At 35.2% G+C, this 27,553-nt stretch overlaps 2 protein-coding genes across 4 annotated transcripts; both read right to left on the reverse strand.

The window, feature by feature from the left end:
- Positions 1 to 5,648: 5,648 nt before the first annotated feature.
- LOC137003526 (RNA-binding protein MEX3B) lies at positions 5,649 to 15,314 on the reverse strand. Its single transcript, XM_067363718.1, has 3 exons — positions 15,038 to 15,314; positions 14,086 to 14,574; positions 5,649 to 10,673 (listed from the first exon to the last, which is right to left on the reverse strand). The coding sequence occupies exons 2-3, from the start codon at positions 14,537 to 14,539 to the stop codon at positions 9,334 to 9,336; spliced, it is 1,794 nt and encodes a 597-aa protein (XP_067219819.1). The 5' UTR covers positions 14,540 to 14,574; positions 15,038 to 15,314; the 3' UTR covers positions 5,649 to 9,333.
- A 1,181-nt stretch (positions 15,315 to 16,495) lies between these two features.
- On the reverse strand, positions 16,496 to 27,359 carry mbd3a (methyl-CpG binding domain protein 3a). Of its 3 annotated transcripts, none has more exons than XM_067362414.1 (7): positions 26,946 to 27,359; positions 25,468 to 25,624; positions 25,230 to 25,367; positions 23,906 to 23,996; positions 23,571 to 23,748; positions 21,354 to 21,500; positions 16,496 to 17,570 (listed from the first exon to the last, which is right to left on the reverse strand). In XM_067362414.1, the coding sequence occupies exons 1-6, from the start codon at positions 27,002 to 27,004 to the stop codon at positions 21,356 to 21,358; spliced, it is 768 nt and encodes a 255-aa protein (XP_067218515.1). In that variant the 5' UTR covers positions 27,005 to 27,359; the 3' UTR covers positions 16,496 to 17,570; positions 21,354 to 21,355. The 3 variants fall into 3 exon arrangements, with proteins under 3 accessions (XP_067218515.1, XP_067218516.1, XP_067218514.1); XM_067362415.1 differs by having other exon boundaries at positions 26,846 to 26,961; XM_067362413.1 differs by lacking the exon at positions 26,946 to 27,359 and adding an exon at positions 26,750 to 26,939.
- Between the last annotated feature and the right edge of the window lie 194 nt (positions 27,360 to 27,553).

Below are 27,553 nucleotides of genomic sequence, written 5' to 3' on the forward strand. Positions count from 1 at the left end.
ACTGAATCTTTTCAAACGGCTCTTGAGTCTCTGATTAATGTGGCTGGATTGAGCCATTCAGATCAGCTATTTTAGACTAAACCACAGTGCAATTAAATGTCTTTGTAAAGTTAGTTGGCGGTTTAATTTAAACTGATTTAACACGTTTACAATGCTGAGTATTTGTATCCGCACTAAATACTTGCAGTTCTGTTACTGCTGTACATACACGCTGTTCGAGAGAAGAATCAGTCGCTGTGATCGTTCATTTTTACTGTCTTTATACAAGTTCTTGGGCTTATTGTGAATGATTAATCAGTTCACTACATTTATTTTTTATCTATTTATATCACATATACACACCATTTTTTATATATAAGTGCTGTCAAATCGATTAATCACGATTAATTGCATCTAATATTAAAGTTTGTAAATATATAACATGCAAAAGTTTGTAAATATTTATATGTGTATACATATACACATGCATATATTAACAAACTTTTATGTTAGATGCAATTAATCGATTTAACAGCACACACACATATATATATATATATATATATATATATATACACACACACAATTTATATATATTAGTGCTGTCAACTCAATCGCATCTAACACTAAAATTTGTAAATATATAGCATGCGAAAGTTTATTTATATATGTGTGTGTGTGCATATATATATATATATATATATATATATATATATACACACATATTATATATAAACAAATTTTTGTTATATGTCATTACTCGTGAATAATCAATTTGAAAGCACTAATATATACACACACAATTGTCAACTCATTAATCATGATTGATTGCATCTAATATTAAAGTTTGTAAATATATAACATGCAAAAGTTTGTAAATATTTGTGTGCATATATTGTATATTTACAAACATTCATGTTAGATACGAATAATCGTGATTAATCGATTTGACAGCACTAATATATATGTATTATATACACATACACAATTTTTTATATATATTAGTGTTGTCAAATCGATTAATCGAATCTAACATGAAGGTGTATATATTTGTGTGTATGTATGTATGTATATATATATATATGCAAACACATATATAAATATTTACAAACTTTAATGTTAGATGCTATTAATCGATTTGACAACACTAATATATATATATATATATATATATATATATATATATATATATATATGTTAGCCCGTTTCCGCCACTAAAAAAAAAAAAAAAAAAGCCACTAAAAAAAAAAAAAAAGATTAATTGCGACTTTTTATCTCAGAATTGCGAGTTATAAAGTCAGAATTCTGAGATATAAAGTCGCAATTGCGAGTTATAAAGTCAGAATTCTGAGATATAAAGTCGCAATTGCGAGTTATAAAGTCAGAATTCTGAGATATAAAGTCGCAATTGCGTGATAAAAAGTCAGAATTCTGAGATATAAAGTCGCAATTGCGTGATAAAAAGTCAGAATTCCGAGATATAAAGTCGCAATTGCGTGATAAAAAGTCAGAATTCTGAGATATAAAGTCGCAATTGCGTGATAAAAAGTCAGAATTCTGAGATATAAAGTCACAATTGCGTGATAAAAAGTCAGAATTCTGAGATATAAAGTCGCAATTGCGTGATAAAAAGTCAGAATTCTGACTTTTTTTCTCGCAATTAACTGATGGTCAGTATCTCTGTCTGTAACAGCGCATCCAACGATAGACGTGCTGCAGTGAAGTCTGAAGCTGTTGGTGTATAAAATGTGCCACTTCAGCTTTGTCTGATTTATTGCGCCTCCGCCACAGCTGATTCTTCTTCTTCTTATGATTATTATGATATTGTTATTATCGTGTAAAATTCATTAGTGTATCCATTCTGTTAAAAACAACTTTTATTGTCCAAATACCTCGACTGTAATTTGCAGAATTGCATGATTCTATTTCTACCCTTGAGTTGCAAAGTTAATGAAACATGATAGGTATTGGTTGTTTTAGTATTAAGCCCACTAGATGGCAGTAAAAGCTGTTTTTTCTCCTTGAAACGCTGTGTACAAGGTTACCGTGGAAACATTATATATGCATATTCCTGCGTAATGCATATGTCCGGAGACTAATCTATATGTGTCTCCTCCAGTAAATTCAATATTTCTTTATTGGTAAATCGGCGCTAGAAATAATCCTTTATGATGTCCTCTATTTAATGTATAATAATAACAAAGCAGTAATCCTGATGGTCAGTCGCAATGAAAGGAAACGCAAGCAAAGTAAGAACTGTGAGAAATAACGTTTCACAGTAGTGAGAAAAAGTCAGAATTCTGAGATATAAAGTCGCAATTGCGAGAAATAAAGTCAGAATTCTGACTTTATATCACGCAATTGCGACTTTATATCTCAGAATTCTGACTTTATAACTCGCAATTGCGACTTTTTATCTCAGAATTCTGACTTTATAACTCGCAATTGCGACTTTTTATCTCAGAATTCTGACTTTATAACTCGCAATTGCGACTTTATATCTCAGAATTCTGACTTTATATCACGCAATTGCGACTTTATATCTCAGAATTCTGACTTTATAACTCGCAATTGCGACTTTTTATCTCAGAATTCTGACTTTATAACTCGCAATTGCGACTTTTTATCTCAGAATTCTGACTTTATAACTCGCAATTGCGACTTTATATCTCAGAATTCTGACTTTATATCACGCAATTGCGACTTTATATCTCAGAATTCTGACTTTATAACTCGCAATTGCGACTTTTTATCTCAGAATTCTGACTTTATAACTCGCAATTGCGACTTTATATCTCAGAATTCTGACTTTATATCACGCAATTGCGACTTTATATCTCAGAATTCTGACTTTATAACTCGCAATTGCGACTTTATATCTCAGAATTCTGACTTTATATCACGCAATTGCGACTTTATATCTCAGAATTCTGACTTTATAACTCGCAATTGCGACTTTATATCTCAGAATTCTGACTTTATATCACGCAATTGCGACTTTATATCTCAGAATTCTGACTTTATAACTCGCAATTGCGACTTTTTATCTCAGAATTCTGACTTTATAACTCGCAATTGCGACTTTATATCTCAGAATTCTGACTTTATAACTCGCAATTGCGACTTTATATCTCAGAATTCTGACTTTATATCACGCAATTGCGACTTTATATCTCAGAATTCTGACTTTATAACTCGCAATTCTGAGATAAAAAGTCGCAATTAATCTTTTTTTTTTTTTTTTGTGGGTTTTTTTTTTTTTTTTTAAGTGAGTGGCGGAAACGGGCTTCCATATATATATATTAGTGGCACCTCTACATTTTTTTTTTATTTTACTATCATTGATGTACTATTATAGTTTTTGTTAATATTATATTTGTGAATATTTATTTTTATATTTTCTGTTTTCATTTTAATTTTAAAGTTTTAGTAATGTAGTAGTGTTTTTTATTTTCTTTAAATATGTCTGTATAGTTAAGTTTTGGTTAGTACTTTTATAACAACGCAGATTTTATTCTATTTCAAGTAATGAAAGTGTTTTTATGCTTTTAGTTACCAATAATAACCCTCGTTAACGTTACAGCATTTTATGTTGACTTTAAGAGCCGCATCTTTAGCGTGTTGTAGAAAATACGACTTCTTTTTCAAACAAGCTTTAAGATCACTCTCTGCTCAATTTGCTTTGAACCAAACGCAGCGCAGCCATTGAATGTTGATTCACACAAGCCTTGACGAGAGAGAGACGGCAGAGATGTGATTTAAAACACTTTACATACACATGCTGAAGCACAAACGGGCATGAAGAGACTCATATGCATGCATGCATGCCCGCAGACGCTGTGAATAAAACCAAGTGCATGATGGGAAACCCAGTAAATCGTGCCAGCACGTGTCTCAATGTTAACCTGCCACAAACTGACCGTTCCGATTGATTTTCCTCTTTCACTGTTTGTTTTTCAAAAGAAGAGCTTGTGAATAATGTCTCTGATGTTCAAGGTGTTGGCATGAGTGGGTGTTTTTATACCGGGATGTTTCTAATTTTCGTTTTTAACCATTTTGATTGTTCTTAATGAGGATGATAGTGGATTACTGCAGCATTTGCTTCCTATTAAAAATAATAATGATCAACTGACTCTGTTTTTTATTAAACCTGCATCAACAGAGAAACAAGGTTTACTAAACTTGAGGACAAAAATTAATATAAAATGTCCAAGTCATCATGGGAAAATTGTGTTTGGGTTAAAATATGGTGACAAATGTGACATTTAAGTCTTGAAAAAGTTTTTTAAACATTCAAGACACCAGAGAAAAGGCATTTTTATAACAATGTATTATGAATTAATATGAAAGAGTCTTTGTTTTTTTGTCATTAGTGTTTTCAACATTAAAACTTTACACTGTAAAAATACATGTCATGAGAAAGTGCTTCCAAGGTCAAAGGTCAGCATGACCAGAAGCTTTTCAAATGTGCATTTGGTGATTTTTCCCATCATACTGAAAAAGTTCATTTAAAAAGATTTTTTTATATGGTTAATTTCAACAACTGGTGTTATATTGTTTAATGTTTAAGAATTTTCATTGAAAAAAGTTCAAATAATTTTACATTCAAAATACACTTACATTTAATGTAATTGACTATCTGAACAGACATAAATACCTTAATTTAAGAAAATCCAAACATATAAAAAAGTTGTCCCTTATGACTAGTAATACCTCCAGATCTTAAATACCATCAGCTTTACAGGAGAAAAAAAAACTGTCTTAAACCCCATTCTTTAAAATAATAAAATTTCAAAGTAAAAACATCCAACTTAAATAGTTTTATATTTTGAATTTCCCAAAAATATTTAAGATAAAAACAAGTCAGAATTTTCTGTGGTAACCTAGAAAAGAAAAGAAAAAATTGTCGTTAAAAAACAGCAGCTAAGAACATTTTGTATTGTACGGAAGAGGATTAGGGCCAAGCAATAATAAAAAGTTAAAACCATCTCAAGATTAAAGTTGTTAAATTTCGAGAAAAAAAGTCAAGATAAAATGTTGAGAATAAAGTTGTTAAATTACGAGAAAAAAGTCGTTAAAATTACGAGAATAAACTCATTAAATTACGAGAATAAACTTGTTAAATTTCGAGAAAAAAGTCAAGATAAAATGTTGAGAATAAACTCGTTAAATTACGAGAAAAAAAATCATTAAATTGAGAAAAAAGTGGATAAAATGTTGAGAAAAAAGTTGTTAAATTATGAGAACAAATTCGTTTTGTTCATTTTATCAGTTTTGTTTATTCGTTTTCACATTTTATCTCGACTTTTTTCTCGAAATTTAATGAGTTTTTTCTCGTAATTTAACGAGTTTATTCTCAACATGTTATCTAGACTTTTTTCTTGAAATTTAACGAGTTTATTCTCGTAATTTAACGAGTTTATTCTAATTTTTTCTCGAAATTTAATGATTTTTTTTCTCGTAATTTAACGAGTTTATTCTCAACATTTTATCGACTTTTTTCTTGAAATTTAACAACATTTAACGAATTTGTTCTTGAATTTAATGACTTTATTCTCAACATTTTATTTAGACTTTTTTCTAGAAATTTAACGAGTTTTCTTGAAATTTAACAACTTTAATCTCAAGATGGTTTTATTTTTTTATTTTTGCTTGGCCCTAATCCTCTTCTGTAGTATTGCCAAAAATGTTAACACAAAAAAAGAACTTTTTGTTTCTTGATCACCACAGAAATTATTTTGACCAAGTTTTCATATTACCACATTTTAATGGTCATCAATATCGTAAATCCTGCAAAATAATTTTTTCCATTTAAAAAAAAATAATAATAATGTACATTTATAACACTATACTTATATTACCGTTGCATCAAATTCCAAAAAAAAAAAAATAAATAAATAAAAAGTTTAAAAACACCCTCACGCTGCTGCTAGTTGGCATGTGAAGGTAAAACTACTTTCATGTATTTCTATTATCCCACAAAACACAAAAAACTTTTAATATCATTGCGCACAGAAAGGAAGACACGAATACAAAGGTTTATTGTTTTACAGTACAAAAACAAAAACAAAAAAAAAAACAAGATTTTATTAAAGAAGCATAAAAAATAAAACTCTTGATACATTTCTTATAACCGTCAAGTCAGCTCAAATTATACGTGTATAGAATTGTTCCAGCTCACGGTTAAAAGGTCCATAAACTTTCAAATAAAATATATTTCAATTTTAAATTTCTTCAATAATTTTTTCTCATTTTGTTATAAATTGCCTATATGTTGCACACAGGAAAACAGAAATATGGAAAATAAAGATAAATTTGCTGTAATAAAAGGGTCACATTATAATCTGGGATATTTATGTCAAGGTAAGCAAATAAATTGTAAAAATAAAATGTGTAAAAAAGTTTGTTTTTTTTGTCTTTTCATTTTTAGAAAATTATTAGCTAATGCCTCATGGCTTCAAGACATGCAGAGTTTAACTTACAAATAATGATACATGTTTTAAAAACTACATTAACCTTTTTCAGTTGAACTTTTTGAAAACAAATCCCAATGATTGTATTCAGGATATTTACAATTAGGCCTGAAAGTCTTATTGAAATAAGTTTTGGTTCTGCGTACAAAAAGGATTAAAGCGAACGTAAAAAGGAAAGGAGAGCAAGTTCAGGGCAAAAATGATTCATGGGAAAAACAGTGTCTGAATTCATTCCAATGCAAAACTGCCTGAGATTCGCCTCAGTGAACCCTGTTCAAAGGGAAACGATTCAACTTCAGGTCTGTGGTGTCGATCCCAAAAAATCATGACCGATTCTTCACTGACCTTCATCGCCAAAACACGTCACAGACACACACAAGTGAAAAACTACAGGACGTTCAGCTAGTTTCTTGTACCTTGTAACCAGTTACACTAAATCAGATTCTGGGGAAAGAAAAGGAAAAGACCGGCTCAGATATACGACGCGGCTCTCTGTACAAATACTCTGACGATTATCGCTCGTCCGAAGCGATTCACTAAACTGGAAGAGCGGAGAAGGTTCGTCACAATCTTCGTTTCTCGGCAGCGAGTTTCGCCCCCAAGGCACCGTTTACTGCCCTCGAATTCTGGCACTATCGATCATGTTTAATAATCTTCAACACGCCAAAGAAAGAAGGAAACTATGGAAGCTCGTTTCTGCCACTGGATAAAAATAATAATAAAAAAAAAAAAAAAGGTAATTGTGACTTCTCGCAATTCTGACTTTATAACTTGTTTTTTTTCCCTTAGAATTGGACTGTCACAATTCTATTTTCTCGCAATTTGACTTTATATCTCGCCATTCTTTTTTCCACACAATTGAGTTTAAATCTCGCAATTCTGGTTTTTCCTCACAATTCTCGCGATTTTAAACTTGCACTTTTCAGAAAAAGTCAATTTCGAGAAAAAAAGAATTGAGATCGCAATTAAGAAAAAAAAGAATTGCAAGAAAAAAAGAATCTGGACAAACTTGCAATTGTGAGGAAAAAAACATCAGAATTTATAGTTCACTTTTTTTTCCTCGCAATTGCGAGTTTATATCCAGCGATTCTGAGAAAAGACAATATTGAGATATAAACTTAATTGCGAGAAAAAAATCTATTGCGAGAAAAATAATTGGTTATAAACTCGCAATTAAGAAAAAAATTCAGAATTTATACTTCTCGCAATTTTTTTCTCAGGAATTGCTAGTTTATATCCAGCGATTCTAAGAAAAGACAATATTGAGATATAAACTCCCAATGCGAGAAAAATCTATTGCGATAAAAATAATTGCTGGTTATATAAACTCACAATTTTGAGAAAAAAAAAACTAAATTGCGAGAAAAAGAATCACTGAATATAACTCAATTGAGAAAAAAATTCAGAATTTATAGTTTTCGCAATTTTTCTCTCGCAATTGCGAGTTTATATCCAGCGAATCTAAGAAAAGACAATATTGAGATAAACTCGCAATTGCACGAGAAAAAGTAATTGCGAGAGAAAAAAAAAAGTCAGAATTTCAAAAAAAATAATTGCTTAATAGAAACTTGCAATTACAAGAAAAAAGCGAGCTCTCTTTTAAATTGTTTTATGGCAGAAACAAGCTTCCATAGGAAACAGCGAGTCAAATGAGGAAAAACGGGTTGCGTGATCTTACACACGTTTAGAGAAAAAAAAACCTGTACAAATCATGCAAACCAACCATAATTTAAAACAAAAGACACTTTCATTTTCACTCTTTAAGATGTCAAAAAGTCCCTTGCGTTTATCACTAAAACGTACGGAAGCCCTGCGTGATTTAGCTGCCACACGGACTCAGTCGGGACCAAACATCCTGTTTATTAGCGTTTCGAAAACGCGGGATGACCTGAAGTGTAGTGTGTAACCGGAAGCCCTTTAGAGTGTGAATTCATGGCTTGTCACGTAAAAACCTTTCAGCGGGGCTACAGATTCATCACGTTCACAGGCAAACCACGGCGGGACTAAGTGCGGGATGCGATCGGGAACGCTTTAACCTCTTACGAGGGCCGGAAGACACTTTTACTCCAGCGAAAGAACATTTCAATGTGTCGCAGTGCACAAAAAGCGATGGCTCTACAACTCTCTCTCTCTCTCTCTCTCTCTCACACACACACACACACACACACACACACACTCACAACAAAGAGAAACATTCACGTAAAGTTAACAAAGACCTCTTTTAAGTCATGTGGTTTGATAGAGGGCGCCGTTAACATCGCAGAAGCGTAACAGATGAAGTCTCCACACGTCCATGTTTAACTGTAAATACCAGCGACCCTGTTTCAGGAGTGTAGATTGTTGGAATGAACGTGACGTTCATCCCTAAAACATCGACGATGAGGACGCACAGGAGCATGAACGTTTTTTTAAGGTAGTGTGGCAAAAAAATGCACGGTTATGATATTTATAACATGTACTATTCTATTAGATTCAACATCAACTAGTACATCAGATACGTATAAATATTAAGTGTTACATTAATATCTCTCATGTTTTGGTCTAAATGAACGCAGTCTTGCGTTTTACGCTGCTGCCGTCAACTGCATTTAAAAACAGAATGCGGAATCTTTAAAAAATAATTTAAAAAACGACCGCAGCGGCAACCCTCTAAAAACAAATGCAGCGTAAAAGTCGAAAAATATCTGCGAGTAGAAAAAGTCAGAAGCATGAATGGAAAAAACCCATTGGATATGAACACGAACGGCTAGGATTACGCAAGTACTTGAGTGGGTAATAGTCATTTTCGTTTCATCGTCATCATTGTTATTATTATTATTGTTGTCAATAAATCAGAATAGTGTCATATCTATTAATTACTGTCAATCCTATGAAGGCAGTCTTAGGAGAAGATCCGGATGCACTGCGTGGCAGGAGTGTGGCACACGGGACACTCGGGCTCTTGCGACTGACAGATCTGCCCGGCGCAGTCCATGCAGAAGAGGTTGTGCCCGCATGGGACCAGCGCAGCCGTCACTTCGCTCTCGCAGCACACGTAACAGTCTCGAGGCACCATTCCAGCCAGGCCGCTCGCTTTCAGGCGACCCAACATGGTCGAAGCAATGCCGACTCCGCTGCCGCCACCTTCAGAGTCAGTTGGCGAGCCACCCGGGAGCGAGGACGCCGAGCAGGACGAGTAACCGGTGGTGCTTCCGCCGCTGCTGCTGCTGCTCCCGCCTGAGAACGAGCCGCCACCACCTGTCTGCAGCCAGGAGAGGGCGCTGAGGGGGTCGCTTTGAGCACGGCGGGCCAATGGGTGATCAGGGTCGGGCGATAGACGTGGGGTTACGGCACCGCCGCTGAGCCCGCTGCTGTTGCGCCGAACCGGTGGCTGCTGCTGCTGCTTTGCGCCGTTCACAAACGGAGCCCAGATGTTGGCGGCGGCGAATTCAAAACCCAAATCTTCTGACGTCGCCGCAGGCAAATTCGGAGTGGAATCGCCAGCGAAGGAAAAACTCCCGCCGGCGCTGCTTGTGCTGAAGGGGCTCGTGGGGCTCCCGCCGTCTGCCGCCCGGCGCGTCACCGAGAACGAGTCTGCGCCGTTGGATAATGACATCTTGCGGGTGGAATGGTGAAGATGTGATGGTGGTGGAGGTGGCGGCGGCGGAGGAGGTGGTGCCGAATGAGTCGCACGCGACCAAAGCGCGCCGCCGAACCCGAGCGACCCGAGCCCTTCTAAACTCACATCCGTCCCGTTGCTGTGGAAGTCATTGTCGCCTTGGAGGTCGACGAACGCGCCCGTGCGCAACGTGATGTGCGTTTCGATCTCCTCTCGCGCACGGTCGACGTTCTCCGGCATCCCGGTGACCTCAAACACTGGGTCTTTCTCTCGGCTCGGCGTCACGATGTAGGTGTGCGTCTGCTGCTGGATGCGTTTGATCGTGGCTCCTTTGGGTCCCACCACGAGACCCACGACTCTGTAGGGAACGCGCACCTGGATGGTGGTCTGTCCCGGGAGGTTCGGAGGGCCGGGAAGCGATCCGCTCGTGCCGGGCCCGCTTGCGCCCGCTTTGCAGCGCGAGGCTCGTATCATGGAGAAGTGCTCGGCTGCCGAGACGATCTCGCGCTTGGCCATTTCCACGTCTTCGCGGCGACCCGTCACGATGAACACGGGATCTTCTCCTCTCACGGGGGTTTTGATGTAGGTGTTTGTTTTTGCACGCAATGCTTTGATCTTGCAACCTGCAGAAAGAACCAGAGAAAGACATTATAAACTAGAAGCAGGGTTCGTACACGTTTTTACCAATACATTTCCATTACTTTTTTCATGTTCCATGAAAGTTTATGTATACATGTAAAATAAGAATAAAAATACACTAAAATTACATCTTCACTAAATTCTGCAATGCCAAGTATTGTCATTTGTTTAACCAATATTATAATTTTAACATTTTCTATTATACATGTGTGAAACTAATTTCTATTGCTTCTCCAAAACTTTCTGGGTTTATTTATGTTTCCCAAAATTGCTATTTTACCATGACTTTTGCAGGTTTTTCGTAACCCTATAAAAGTTTAAAACTGGCAATAAAATGTTTATTTATTATAATACAAATGCAGTTGAAATTGATTTAGAAGTGGCATGTTTTAATACAATTATAGTAATAAAAAAAATTATGCAGAATATATAATTTGTTAATGCACTCACCATTAAAATTTTAAATAATTGAGACAACATGGTTAATTTTAAAAAATTTGAAAATTCATTCATCACACCACAGGAACATTAAATAAATTATCAAGGATAAAAAGGCATAAAAAAGCAAAAAGGGATTGACAGACAATAATAAATTTATATATTATAATTATTAATAATATTCCAAATTTACTACATTCTAAGTCAATAATTGTGACACTTTATTGATCATAAGTGTATAATCAAATAAATAAAGCCTAAATAAATATCTGTAAGGATTAAAATGAACCACAATCTACTTAACTTTTTTTTTTTTAATACTTGGGTATATAGCATTATTAATTAATTATATTAATTAGTAGTAGCATGCTACAGTTTTAAAGAAATCATGAAGATGACTTTTTTTTAATTAAATCAATTATATAAAATAATAAATTATTATTTTAATGAGCTTATTTAAAGACTATGTCGTATAATTTATTTTATTTTATTTTATTTTATTTATTAACATCACACCACAGGACCATTTTAATAAACTAGCAAATATAAATGGTTTATTTTAAGCAAATTTATACATGTTTGCATCAATAATTCCAGTATATTATTGATAATTAAAGCCAATTACAGTGACATCTCACTGACTATCATAAAGTGCATAACCAGGTTTTTTTCAGTAGTGTTATGCTATAAAAAAAATATTTTTTGAATGAGCTCATATTAATTAACAAGCTACATGGTATATCTGTACTTTTATAAATAGTCCTGAAAAATTAATTTAATAAAGAAAAAAAAAAGCAACAGGTTAAATAAAGTATATTAAAAAAAAATATGTATCTGTAAATGAGTACAAAACATCTGAATATAACATTTCCAGCATATTATTATTAACAACAGTGACACTTCTTTCATAATTGTATAACCAGGTCACATAAAGCCAGCAAGTACTCAAAATGTGCTCAAACTGTCCCGTACATGAATAATGAAGTGCAAAATAAAGAAGTAAAACACATTCGCGTCGACTGTCTCGCAGCTCAGATGTTTTCATTGTCATCATGCAGCAGACAGAGGCGCACTGTTCCTTTAAATCCGCACGGCTTACTTCACTCAGCCAATGGCGCGCGTGCTCTGTGATGTCATAGCGCGAGCCCGAACGCATGGCATTTCAAACAAAGAGAACAATGCCGCGCCGAGCCAAACCTCGCGCCGCTCGTATAAATCACATTTGTTTTACACAAATGCACATAATGCATGGACTCAAGTCAACTAGTTTGGCAAATAAGCGCATCAGACGGCGCGCGAGCTGAAATATACACCGCCCAGAGCCCTAGTGTGCATACTCGGCCCCGCATACTTGCATAACTCATATCCTCACATGACCCCTGTGCATGCTTCACAGCGGAAGCTGAACCAAACGCAATCAGAGATCAATAATCAGCAGACAGGGAGATGGGCGTGAGGCCCGTGAATCCGCATCGGTCGATACGAGTCTCTTTTGTCTGGTTTAGAGCGCGAGACACGTACCCCCCCCCCCCCTCCCTCCCCAAACCAATCCCCTCCTCCACCCACAGACCAACAACATCCAACCGAGCCTCCATTGACACACTACAGATGTTTATAAAGATCAAAAATCCGCCAAAACGCGAAAAAAGTATGAAAACACGCATGCATGCGCGCGTGCAAAAACAATAACAGAAGCGTAACAGAATGCATATGCAGCTAACCGCTCACTTCTGCTCATAATGCTTACTTATTGTTCTGATGAATTTGCATTGTTTATGATGTCTAGGAAACAGAACGGAAGAATGAATCTCAGTAAATATTCAAATCACACATTTTGCATGTAATCTCAGACATGAATAACACTAATAAAAGTGATGCTTTCCCTGTTGTTCACTATGGAACAAAGAATTTAGGTAAACATTCACATTTTCAATGCAACTAACAACCTCAGACATGACTGATACTGTGTTTTATTGTTCAAATGCATTGCATTTATTGTTTAGAATCTCTTGGAACATAAATCTTATTAAATAACTGTAGTTACCTGCATGCAAAATATTAATATTTTAATGTTCCAAGAGAGTATAAACAATAAATGCAATGCATTTGAACAATAGGAAAGCATTGCATTTAGTTGTTTTTATTTACTTGATCACTGAACAATCTCAGACATGAATGATATTAGTTTTATTGTTCAAATGCATTGCATTTATTGTTTACTCTCTCTTGGAACACAACTAGTTATTAAAATATGAATATTTTGCATGCAAATAACTACTTGCAATGCCTTCCTTTTGTTGCAAGTAGTCATTTGCACGCAAAATATTAATATTTTAGTAACTAGCTATGTTCCAATAGAGTATAAACAATAAATGCAATGCATCTGAACAATAGGACAATTATTTAGTTGATCGATTTACAATCTCAGACATGATTGATAATAGTTTTATTGTTGTTCAAATGTATTGCATTTATTGTTTATACTCTCTTGGAACATAACTAGTTATTAAAATATGAACATTTTGCATGCAAATAACTACTTCAATGCTTTCCTTTTGTTCAAGTAGTGTAAAATATTCATATTTTAATGTTCCAAGAGAGTGTAAACAATAAATGCAATGCATCTGAACAATAGGAAAGCATTGCATTTCTTTATTTGATCACTGAAAAATCTCAGACATGAATGATGCTAGTTTTATTGTTCAAATGCAATGCATTTATTGTTATTAACATAAATAGTTATTGAAATGTGAATATTTTGCATGCACACAACTACTTGCAATGCTTTCCTTTTGTTCAGATGCATTGCAAGTAGTGCAAAAATAGTTATTAAAATATGACTTATGTTAATACCAATAAACGCAATGCATTTGAACAATAGGAACGCATTGCATTCAGCTCAAACAAGAATAACGCCACTAAAGTGATTGTTTATGAACATTTTTTAGTCAATATTACCTTGTCTTCCGACAATCTCCGCCACATGCTCTGATGTGGGCACGGGCACGCACTCGGTCATGTTGACACTTCTCTTGCGGAGCACCGCGCTTTGTTCCCCGAGGATGGAGGAGTGCGGGCTGGCCATGTGGTATCCGCCGCCCGAGCCCGAGCCGTAGTACTCCGGGGAGGGCGAGCACGAGCTGGGCGATTCCCGCGAGCCGTTCGAGTGCTCGAGCATCTGCAGGTCGACGTAGCCAACACCTCCGTTGCAGTTCTCCCCGGCTGAGGTCCCGTCCAGACAGTCGACCTTCTCCATCGCCATGAGTGACAGCTGATCCAGGGCGAAGCGCAGCGCCTCCTGATGGTCCTCGTCCCGGGACTCGTGCTCGGTCTCCCGGCCGCTGGACTGGCTGCTGCTGCTCACCACCATCTCGTGATCCATGATGTCAGGATGAAACAAGGGACTGGGCATAGTAATCCCCGCGTGCACATCAGACACCGCGCTTTCTAGAAGAAAAACACATTGAAAAGCGTGAGAAGTGACACAAACCAGTGATTATTGACGCGCGCGCAGTTTGAGCCCCTAAAGCGAGCGCGCGTGTTGTTCTCCGGCGCTCCATGCCTCGCGTCTCTTTTGTCTTTATTGTTTGTGCTCTTTAGCTCCGCGCGCGCGTTACAGTCTCGTAACCCGGTTGTATTTCATGACAAGCGGCCGTTATTACGCAGAGTTCACGGCGGCAGCCTGACGCGTGACATCGCGACGCTAAATCGGTTTAATTGTGAGTTTGGAGAGAAATATCGCGCTTGGAAGCGAAGTGTTGTTAGCCGCGCCGCTAACCGGAGATGATCAGTCACATTGTCGCCTTTGTTTGTGGATCTCCGCCGCGCGCACCACGCGCACAGTCAAACCGGGCGTTACGGAACCGGGCGAAAAGGAAAGTCGTGTTGAATAGAGTGCCGAGAGCCTCACCTTATGTCCTCCGCGCCGCTCGCCGCGCTTCTCTCGTGTTTTCTGGAGGATGAGGGTGATGGTGGTGATGCTAACCGCTAGCGGAGCTGCTAATTGTTGGGGGGCGTTGGAGAAAAAGACTCGTTTCAAAAGCATCCGCGGTGAAAATCAAACTCCAGCGCGCGTTTAAATCACGCGTCCCGCCTCGGCACCGCTCTGCTCATTGTTTTCTGGCCGTTTTGACGCTTGGAACGCTTGAGACGAGTAGAGCGCTTTCTGCCGTTCCTCTGGTCCGCCGTCTTTGTCTGTCTGTGTGCAGACGCACGCCACGCTCGCGCTCTCTCTCTCTCTCTCTCTCTCTCTCTCTCTCTCTCTCTCCAGTCTCGCTCACACGCGCTGACGTCACCCGGCGCACAACAATGGGTTCAAAGGCCACGCGCTTATTCACATAATAAGAAAAGAGTTAAAATATGTGATTTAGTCATTTAATATATTTATATAATGTTTAGACTGCATGATTGCAGTTCTGATTATTACATACAATATTTTATTGCTAATAGCTTAATTTTATTATTCGTTATTAAATATGCCATATAAATAAATTAAACAAACTACATAGACTATGTTTAAAGTTTAATAAAAATATAATTGAAATAAAATAAAAAAGGCCACGCTTTGCGCTTCTTGAGCGATTAAAATGCATACATATTTAATTAAGTACTAAATACGTTATAAATATTTTACTAAAATTTAATACAGAGAGCATATGTATATAATTAAACATTTAATTCATTGGTGACAAAGTGGCGACTCAATGGTTGTTTATATATTGTTTTATATATATGTATATGAAATTTGTATGTAAAACAGGAAAAAAACAGGATAATTGTATATAATATATATATAAAATGACCCAGTTTTTAAGTACAAATAATTTCATTAATATTATAAACAAATTTTGTATAATTTACTTATATACTTTTATAAATACTTCAACAGGTATTAATAATTTGGAAAAGCATATGTATAAAAATATTTCATTAATTGATGAGAAAGTGACTACTCAAAGTTAATGTTTATTTATATTATAGCCTATATACACAATATATATATTTATGAAATTGTTTGTATTTAAAAATTTTATATATATAAATAATTTATATTTGATCATTTTTACATACAAAATTTCATAAATATATATTATAAAAAATGTATTCACTTGTATACTTTTTACTATTTATTTTTACTTTTATAAGTACTTCAATATTAATAATATGGAAAAGCATGAAAAACATTTATTGGTGACAAAAGAGCAACAAAGTTTTCTGTGATTATCTATCCATCTATCATCTATTGTTTTATCTATCTATCTATCTATCTATCCATTGTTCGATCAGGCTGTCTATCCATCCATCCATCCATCCATCCATCCATCCATCCATCCATCCATCTCCCACAAATTAAAAGAAAACATGCATATGTCGACGTGTGGAAAGACTTTATTTTCCAAGTATACAAAATTATTTCTCCTTCAGCTACAAGGATTATATCCTCAAATGTGATCCAAGTTTTCTTGCAAATAAAGGACAACCAACATACAAAACCACCTCCCCTCCATATTTCAAATATGACACTATAATGTAATAAGTTTTTAAGAAAAAATATCAGGGTATGAGTAAATCATTATTAAATTCAACCATGGTTGTGTGAAGAATAAGTGTAAAATCATGAATTCAAAACGGAAATAAACAGATGCATCATGCAGATTTCTGTACTGTAACCATCAGATTTTCAGTCCACAATCATAAATCATACTGCATCAGTGCATAATGTCCAACACATGAGCTTCCTACAGCAACGAAAACAGCTCCATCCAATCTGAAGTCGTCACAGAAGCACCTGAAAGACGACTCTAGAAATACATTAAAACTTTTCATTTCATTTTAATGATGTCATCTATACAACGGATACAAGGCTTGGGAGGGAAAAACGTAAAAGCACCATGTAAAAGCTTATGTCATGTCTACGCTCAAATAGCATTGTAACAAAAGCTAAAATGTAAATAAACCAGAAAAGAAATTGAGCACCATAATTGTACCAGCTATCACAAAACAATCTGCACTACTAGTACATTATCTCCAAGTTCTCAGTCATAAAAACATGGCATTTTGCTTGTGTAAAAAACTAACTTGTGTTGTAAAACGGATGTTCTAGACTTGACAAAGAAATTATCTTACGATGTCTGAATAATAAACAAACCCGGGCGTCCGTCACACTGACAGCACTGAAACCTCACTCAAACCCAACGGTCACATGATGGAGGACGTCAGAAATCTCTCAATCCACTGATACAAAAATAGAGCAGTTAAAGTTAAGAGAAAAAGCAAATTTAGTTTTATAAAAACTGCTTGAAATGTTACGGGTAAAACATGGTTTCACAGTTGAGTTAGAGAAGGAAGGCAGGAAGAGGGTTTGTTTTCTGCATAGGGATCAGCTCTGAGTCTTTGGGTTTGTGGGGAGGAAAAATACTGTCATCCAGGTTGTTCCCGATTACCTGCGAACACACAGAGAGAGAACAGAGCATTACAATCAAACACGTCTGAGAATTTAGTCTCATTCCTGTCAAATTAACTTTTTAGTTTATCATATTCAGTCAACCTTGGCCTGTTTTTAGTCATTTGAAATGGTCACATTTTCATCATGCTGCATAATGGTTACATTGATAATCACAATTATTTTGCTCAAAATTGAAACGATGAAATTCCTAATAGTAATTCCAGTCATTTCTATTAAAGGGTTCATTGATTATGATTATGATTAGTGTGTAATGTTGCTGTTTGATCATAAACAACATCTGCAAAGTTACGACGCTCAAAGTTCAATGCAAAGGAGATATTTTCTTTTACAGAAATCGCTTTAAAATGGCTGGTAGGGACTACAACGAGCTTAGTGACATCACTAACCCTAAAATTTACATAAACTCTAACAAAGGGGGTGGGGCCATGTTGGGCTGCTTTAGAGAAGAGGAAGAGTTGTTTTTGTAAATGCCGTCATTTTACGCCGGACCGCTTCACAAACGAGGGTCAATTCAACACAAAAGATGAACATGACGGCACATGCTAGTGGATGAGTTGAATCAACTCCACAGCAACTACATCAATTTATCCACTAATCATTCAGAAACGTCTAAAAGTTGTAACTTCTTCCTGAGTCTCTCCATCAGTTTGAACAATGTAAGGCTGAACACTTTCCTCATTTTGTCTGTGTGAGATTCTCCAGCTTTGTTGTTGTTGAGCTGTTAAAGCTCCGCCTTCTTCTGGAAAGCTCCAGCTCATTTGCATTTAAAGGGACACACAAAAAAGCGGCGTGTTTTTGCTCACACCCAAATTTGACAAGCTATAATAAATGATCTGTGGGGGATTTTGAGCTGAAACTTCACAGACATTCTGGAGACACCAGAGACTGATATTACATCTTATAAAAGGGGCGTTATAGGTCCCCTTTAAAACAACAGCAGGAAACACTTGTATTGTCACACAGAGGTTGCGTAAGAGCATTTATTCCGCAAACCTTCATGTTTGTATTTATTAGAGTTCATTAATGAGAAGGTTTGATGGCAGATTTTGTCACAGTAAGCAGCACAAGTGGCTCGTGAAGGAATACAGACTGACTGAATGACACTTTCATTTATGCAGAATATCTCAATGAAGATCACTGAACTCCAGCTAGTGTTGTCAAAAGTACCTGTACTTCGGTACCAAGTCAGTACTGAAATTTTGAAAATGTAATCGGCTATATCAAAGTAATAACGGGACTTTGGCTATATGATGCGTCTTTGTGTGGAAATAAAAAACGAATGCTTTTTGAAATAATATTTAACTTTCTTATTATTTAGGTTACCATTATTTACCAATATTTATTTCATAGTTTTACAGGCTGTAGTGTGTTGTTTCTCTGATGGAATAGCTAAAATAAACACGTACGTCTGTTACCCCTGTTGAAAAAAATGGGCATTTGCTGGTAAAGCAGGTTTTGAAGCTGGTATGGTGGTTTGAGCTGGCTTATGCTGGTCCAGGACCAGTTTAGGACTAGCATGGACCAGCAGGACCAGTTTAGGACCAGCATTTGACCAGCATACAGCTTCAAAACCTACCTTACCAGCATATGCTGGTTTTTTCAACAGTACACAATGGATGTTTGAGCATTTATTTATTTATTTTCTCTTTTATATTTCAAAATTTATTTCATTGAGGTAGCATATAATATAATATACTAATATATATATATATATATATATATATATATATATATATATATATATATAACATTGATTTCTGAACTTGGAGTGGTCTCTTAATTTTTTCCAGAGCTGTAATATATATATATATATATATATATATATACACACACACACACACACACACACAAACACACTCCAAATCATATTTAATGTTTTTAAAATGGGCTATATAAAATAGTAAAATAGTTCCAATAGATTTTGCCGTGGTACCGAAATTTGTACCGAGAACCGTGAAATTTTCGAGGTATCGGTACCAACTACTGGAAATTTGGTACCGTGACCACACTAACTCCAGCATACTTATGTGTCTGTGTTTTCAGATCATCTGCGCTTCTTCTGCAGTGTAGCGACTGCAAAGATTAAGTAAAACGCAGGCAGAAAATGTATCATTTTAACAGAAAAGCTCTGATTGGGGGATTTAAAATCTTGATAACTGGCAACCGTAAGCATGAACACTCGTAGAGGCTTGTTAAAAACAGCCTGTAATATTTAGTCTCCTCTTTTTATTCAACAAAAACATTGAGAAATTTTGGTAAGGTTTTTATTTTTTAACTACATTTTACATAAATTTACGGTATTACATTTCTCTGCATATTCAAATATAGAGTTGTCAAATGTACAGACTTCGGTACTGAAATTTTAAAAATGTGACACTTTGAGCGCTGTTGAGTGGATTCGTAAACACCTCTGATTGGTCATTGTGTTCATGTGCTCATCAGATATGTCTGTGATTGGCTACAATAATCGAAGCACGGCAGCGTTTGAAAGCACACGGAAGTGTTTGAATTTGAAAGTGGCAGCGTTTTGTTTGAAAGCAGGCGTCTATCAGCAGTACGCAATAGACGCCTGCTTTCAAGCGCTCCCGTGTGTATCGGTGTGAACGCTCGGTGAAGAGAGTCATTGATGACTATCAACATTGATGTTTTTACAGCGTTGATCATTGTAGCCAATCACAGACATATCTGATGAGCACATGAACACAATGGCCAATCAGAGGTGTTTAGGAATCCACTCAATAGCGCTCAAAGCATCACAACTTTAAAATGTTCAGTACTGACTAGGTACTTAATTCGGTACTTTTGACGGCTCTATTCAAATACGTTCTCAAAAAAACGAGCGGCATGATGCGCCATGGTTTTTGGACTTGTCACGTAGACACGTAAACAACACGTGGCAGTGAAACCAGTTACATCATTGTTGGTTTCTTAAGTCTGTGGAAACTCGTGGCCGGTTCACAGCAGGCATCAGTTCACCCGGCTGAGAACTGACCGAGAGGAACACAGAAACGCCAACGTTCAGGTGGAAAAGTGAGTGTTTGATGCGAGGATAATGACAAGATTTAAAAAAAAATAAATAAATCACAATATTACTGTACACATAAATACCAAAATAATTAAAAATAGGCTTGTGTTGTTTTATTTTTCCTGGGATTTTATACATTTAATATTTTGATTATTAGATTCAATAACCGTTTTAAAAACTATACAAATGTTTCTTTAACGACTTTATTATTTTTGAACAATTGTTAAAATGTGCAATTTGCTGTATTTGTTCTGTTTAGGGATTTTGGGACTTTTTTAAATTAAAAATATTGTTAACACTTTACAGTAAGGTCTCATTTGTTAACATTACATTTACATTTACATTTATGCACTTGGCAGACGCTTTTATCCAAAGCGACTTACATTGCATTTTTACTATACATTTGTATCTGAGTCTGAGTACATTAGTTAACATGAGCTAAGAGAAACCTTTATTAATGTTAGTTTATACAAATACAATTGTTTAGTTAGTTCATGTTACTTCACAGTGCATTAACTAATGTTAACATAACTTTTGATTTTAAAAAATGTATTAGTAAATACTAATACAATTAATTTTTAAAGTCCCAAGAGCCCCAAAGAGAAAAATTACAGCAAACTGCACATTTCTACAATCATTCAAAAAATTAAAGAAACATTGTATAATTTAAAACTACTATTAATCTATTTCCCAACTGAAGAATCAGCTGTTAGAATGATTTGTTCTTGCTCTTACAGCTATACAGTCTCCATTTCCTCGTCGTTGGATTCTTCCTTCAGAGATTTCGCATCAATGGCGGCTTCCTCTATGTGCGCGAGCATGTCCGCCATGAGCGCTTCCTCCAGCCTCTTCCTCACGTTATACACCAGATCTTCCTGCTTCCTGTGGAAGCAACACAATGTTTCAGTTCATCTCAATGAACCATAAAAGCATTAAAATATCAGTCATGTTCATTAAACAACATCTGGAACTCAAACAACAGACATTTACTCATTTACTGAAACTAAACCACAGAAACGACTCGTGAGACCAGTGTTATTTTAGTAACATTGATGTAGTTTTGTTAATATTTTGAATTTATATATATTTTCTTTTTAAAGTTTTAATATTATTGTTTTGTTTTTGTCATTTTCATGTTTAAAATAGTTTTTATTCATTTTTATTTAGTTTTAGTACTTCAAGGTAAAAGGTACACTATGTGACTTTTTTTACATCAATCCTAACAAAAAAAAAAAAAAAAAAAAAAAAAATTTTATATATATATATATATATTTATATATATATATATATATATATATATATATATATATATATATATATATATATATATTTATTTTTATTTATTTTTATATATATTTATTTTTTTTACCCTGATTCACTATGGTAAGCCTGTTATAAGTGTTTATATTTTAGACCTGACAGGATGGTTTACACAGGAAATTGCATCATACATCACTCGCCCGTGTCTTGTCATATGCGTAAATAGAGAAAAGTTGCTCCGTCTACTTTGACGCGTGTCTGGTGTGGGAGTGGCACAGGTTAGTCGTCACAATGAGCGAGAAAGGTTGACGTGGAGCAGCTAAATTTCCAACCTCCCGTTTTAAACAAACGCTGAATAGAGGACAGTCTGCTGGCAAAAAGAGAACTCGACAGAGCTCGTAATAAAACAAGAATCAACATAGGCCAGGCTTTTCAGAGATGGCGAGAACTGAGGGATTTGAAATGTTGTAAAAGCATTGCAAAGATGGAGTTATTATTATACAACAGGTGAGTAAGGGGCCGTTCACACAGAAGATTGTTTTTCTATGCAAACGCGCTAGATGGACATGCAAAACTGTTGCACTTGTATCTTTTTCATCATCTCATGCATGACATGCATTTTTGAGCGCCGAGTTTTTAAAATGCCATGTATAAACTTTGCGTTTTTCCCCCCATTCCACTGCCTGCATCGCACATTTTTCAAAGCAAAAACGCGTTTGATGTGAACCAGCCCTTAGGTGTTTTATTGAACAGATGAATTGCCATATGTAGAGTTCATTGTAAAGCATTATCTATTGCTTAGAGTCTTATTAATTAGCACAGTCATGTAAAGCACAACCAAAACAATGTTCTTCCACAAAATGCATGCATTTTAACCACTAGAGGGCCAAAAGTATGGAGCCCTGCACTTGACATGTGGGGAAAAAATATGTATATTGTGACCGTGAATTAAGAATTAGTACTGTTGTTTTAGTAAATTGTGGGCATGTTGTACTAAATCATTCATACTAATGAATGATTTAGTACAACATATAATTCGTTCCCTTGTTTTAGTTAATCAAAACAAGGGAACGAATTATATCATGCTCGCGATTTAGTAAAACAAGGGAACAAATTATTATATTGTGTGCAAAGTGGCATACTTAAAAGCAATGGCTTATAATTCTTAAAAAAAAAAAAGGTGTCATCAAGTACATGGTCTCATTTGATAGAAAACCTTTCAAATTTTGATTTGATTTTGCTCATGTTTGGAGGTTCTTATGTTACAACACTGCTCAGAAAACCATAGAAAAAATGATGCAATTTATTGATATTTTATTTTTTTTATGCTTGACATGATGATTATTAAAAAATATATGTGACATGTCATAAACTTGTTCACAATCATATCAACTGCATATTGTACTGATTTCTCAAAGCAATCAAACGTTTTTGAGTTTATCAAAAGTCCAAAAACATCTCCAAACAAGTGATTGAGTATTTACTGCACATAAGAACTACTTACACCACAATAAAGCATGAACATATTTAGAATTACATAGAATAAGTAACAAGTAATAAGATCCTGGTGGATGAGTGATGATCCAAATTTAGTGTCTACCAATCGAGTCATACAACGTGATTATCGGCCAATCGATCGGCTCGTCCCTATATCACTTGCATGCTTAACTTCACTACAGTATCTGCGTGTACCTGATGTCTTCATCGGTCACCATGAAGGCCTTGCAGAGAGGCTGTGTGGTGTTGAGCCAGACGCCAGGGTTCTTCTCCACCGCGGCGGACAGCTGACCCGTGATGGGAGCCGAGCTGGTGTGCAGAGCGCTCGCTAGAGCCGAAAGAAGCGTCTTATCGGAGTAACCTGGACCAACACCTGCCGTTTCAAACATTACACAAATCACAACCACAGTACGGCATTCACGCCAACAGAAATGCACTGAAGTCTAAGCCATAGTAAGTGTGGGAAAGGAGCTCTATTGCTCAGGCAGCAGTGGAACAAGGACGTACGAGAGCTTCTTTTCCATGTTTACCTTGCAATCCTTTAGGAAGATCCATGGTCTTCACCAGCTCCTCTGCTATATCATAAGCATTTAGTCCACTCAGCTTCTTCTCCCAGAACAGCTGTGAAATAATAAGGTCAAACATCATCATACTGCAAAAAAACATGATCAGTGCTGGTGACTGGGTTGATTTATGGTACTTTTTATTTTGGAGCTTGACAGACTTTTATTCAGTAAGGTTGCATTAAACTGATCAAAAGTGATAGTAAAGGCATTTATAATGTTACAAAAGATTATATTTCAAATAAATGCTGTTCTTTAGAACTTTCTATTCATCAAAGAATCCTGAAATATAAAATGTATCAGTTTCCACAAACATATTAAACTGTTTTCCTATAGAAATCATTCTAATATGATGATTTGCTGCTCAAGAAACATTTCTGATTATTATCAATGTTCATTTTTTTTTGTGGAAACTGTGATATATTTTATTTGCCAGGATTCTTTGATGAATAGAATGTTCAAAACAACAGCCTTTATTGGAAAAATAATCTTTTGTAAAATTATAAACGTCTTTACTGTCACTTTTGATCATTTTAAGCCTAATGTGTTCTTGATGAATTAAATAATTAATTTCAAATTTATTATATATATATATATATATATGATTATAAAATTTGTGTTCATGAAAATTCTGTGAAATTAATAAAATCTGGTTTAAATCTATTTTTTTGTATAAAACTGATTGTTTATTGATCTCTTTAAATAGATTTTTAAATGAAATTTAAGGTCTTCGTGTCATTTGGAGTGACCACACATCATGTGGTGCGACCAATAATAACAACAATTACTGTATTGAATTAAAAATATCTAATTTCTGTGTCTGAAATATGAATCACTGATACAGTATGTTTAAGTGAATGGTATTTTTAAAACATTTTTTATCAGTTTTATGCGATTAACAGGAAAAATAAGTATGTTAACTACATTAAGAAGGCAACTCTGTTATAGAACAAAAATATAAGGTCATTCTTTACAGAATCTCAAACGAACTGCAAAAACTTTGTTTCTAAACACTTTAATTACTGAAAACTTGTTAGGCATGTTATGGAAATAAATTAATTTTAAGATAAATCACGGTCGCACCCTATGACATTTTTTAAGGCCAATTCATCTAGATAAAAAAAGACACTAAAATCATTTAATTTAAAATTTTAATATGAATTTATGTGTACACAACATTCTTAATGTTTGAACAATTGCAAACATTATAGATATTTTTTGTATTTTAAAGTTGGCCTGTTGAAAATCCTTATACGTCATTGACCCTTATACATGCCAGCTGTGACGTTACCTGTCTGGGCTGGTCAACAGCTTTCTGAGGGTCTGTCTTGACCTTGTTGCTGGGGTGATTTGTAACCTTGGTGACGGGCTGTTTGAAGATGGACGCCGTTTGTCGGACCGGCAGTGACGTGTTCAGATCGGGTTTACCCTGAACAGAAAACAGGCATCCATTATAAAACATTCAGATCCAGACAAAAACATCACAACACAGAAACCAAACAAAAATTTGATTTATTGATCATGTTCACCTTGCTCTGACTGTTATCGTAGCGTATCCGCTGCCTGTTCTTATTCAGTTTGCTCATAAGCATTTTCCCCGTGCGGAAATCGAAGGAACTGAGATCCATGGAGTTTCCCAGATAACGCGCCAGCTGTGGCTTACTCCGAAACTTCTTCCCTGTTGGACTAAGAAGGAAGAGAAAGTTCAAGAAACATTCCTTATTGTTTCAATGCATCTTGAAAACCTTTAAACAAATAATTCAACAAGAAAGAAAGATGTGCATTTACACACACAAATAAAACATCAAATTCTATTCTATTGCAAATAGAATAAAAAACAACAATAATAATAAATGGCATATGAACAATGAATATGAATATCGAGCATACCCAGAAATCACACAAATGTAAAAATGATGTTGGGAGGATTTTTGAGCAAAGAAATACAACAATAATTTCAGACACACTATAAAGATGCCTACAAAAACTGTTGATACCATAGTACAGGGGTTTTCAATCTTTTCGATGCGACGAACCCCTAAATATGATTATCCTAATGCGAGGAACCCCCATATTAAAATTTAAAATGCAGCTATACATTTATATGTATAAAGACCCAATTTATACGGTGAGAAATTACTATTATAAATGTGTAAAATACTTTGTCTCTATTAAGTTACTTTTTTTTCTTCCTCGTAATAGGGTGGGTACATACAGTTGCAAGAAAAAGTATGTGAACCACTTGCAGAATCTGTGAAAATGTGAATAATTTTAATAAAATTGAGATCATACAAAATGCATGTTATTTTTTATTTAGCATGTTATTTATATATATATATATAATATATATATATATATAACTCATATTATTATTATTAATGAGGTGATTAATAATCTCACAGGTATGCAGTTCCACCACTTACCACAATGTTATGCAATTAAAATGAGCAACTATTTATCATTAATTCAGTGCAGACTCGAATATAAACGACAGTCAGACTATAAGAAAATACTTATTCAACTTAAACTAAGACAAAACAATAGTTAAACTAAATCAATAGAGAGGATCAAAACAAAAACATTGTTAGCATGCCTGCTAACGCAGATTAGCGATCAGTGCTAACTCGCACGAGATGCCAAAACACGATGAGTTTAATTAATTCACGCGCGACAAAACAACAATAATCTGGAATGATAACGTACTGGAGTACTCAGTTCACCAATTGAGGTCGGATTAGTAATGGTTAACTAATAAATAAATGCAGTTTTTTGTCTCGGCTCGCTGGTCTCCGGCTAATCCCGCTGCAGTACCTAAAATAATAGACATCACTTTTCCCCGCGGACAAGCCCGACTTTCTGGTCACTTCTTCCCTTTTCCAACCATTTGGGAGAGCCGAGCACTCCCACCTTTTCCTCTCCATGTTTCTCCCGGAGTCTCTCTGGAAGGAAAAGCTGTGAATGTTTAGGGTTAAAGGCGGCCGGTCGCTGCTCTCTAGTATCCGCTCACCTCACGACCTTCTGACTCATGATGACTCTCTGTGAACTGGGAGTCGATTCGGAGTTCATTCATCTGCGGAGCTGGTAGAAGCAGGTAGATCGACTTCAAATAAACCCAAACAATAACAGATACATGAAAAAATGTTCGTGGTAATTCTGGGTTGTCGATTGTTGCTTGAGAAAGGATAGCGATGGTTGGTGACTCGTGGAATCGGATCATATGATTCAGTTAGAATCGACTCGCTGTATCAATAAAGTTATTTATAGCATATATAAAAAACTTTTAAAGTATATTTTTAAAGCAAGTGGCCCATAAAATATCTGACAATATAAATATAGAATATATAGTATCATTTATAAGCATTTTGTAAAATAAATCTGCCACTCATGAATTAAAAGATTTGAAGCATGATTAAAAAATGTATCCATTTCAATCCTGATCTTTTTTTTTTTTTTACTATTAGTGCCGTCAAATCGATTGCATCTAACATTAAAATTTTGTAAATATATACGTATGTGTATAATATATATATATATATATAAACTTATTTTAGATGAAATTAATCAATTTGACAGCACTAATAATTATGTATAGTAATGAGGTTAATGTAAAATCAT

The sequence above is a fragment of the Chanodichthys erythropterus genome, chromosome 16 (genome assembly GCF_024489055.1).
Source record: "Chanodichthys erythropterus isolate Z2021 chromosome 16, ASM2448905v1, whole genome shotgun sequence".
Classification (NCBI taxonomy): domain Eukaryota; kingdom Metazoa; phylum Chordata; class Actinopteri; order Cypriniformes; family Xenocyprididae; genus Chanodichthys; species Chanodichthys erythropterus.

Coding starts and splice junctions, on each gene's coding strand:
- LOC137003526 (XM_067363718.1), bottom strand. CDS start 14,539: ATGCCCAGTCCCTTGTTTCATCCTGACATCATGGATCACGAGATGGTG. Junction 10,674..14,085: donor GGAGATTGTCGGAAGACAAG/GTAATATTGACT, acceptor TTCTTTCTGCAG/GTTGCAAGATCAAAGCATTG.
- mbd3a (XM_067362413.1), bottom strand. CDS start 26,859: ATGGAGAGGAAAAGGTGGGAGTGCTCGGCTCTCCCAAATGGTTGGAAA. Junction 25,625..26,749: donor AGTGATGTCTATTATTTTAG/GTACTGCAGCGG, acceptor CTTCCTTCTTAG/TCCAACAGGGAAGAAGTTTC. Junction 23,997..25,229: donor CTGTTGACCAGCCCAGACAG/GTAACGTCACAG, acceptor ATTATTTCACAG/CTGTTCTGGGAGAAGAAGCT.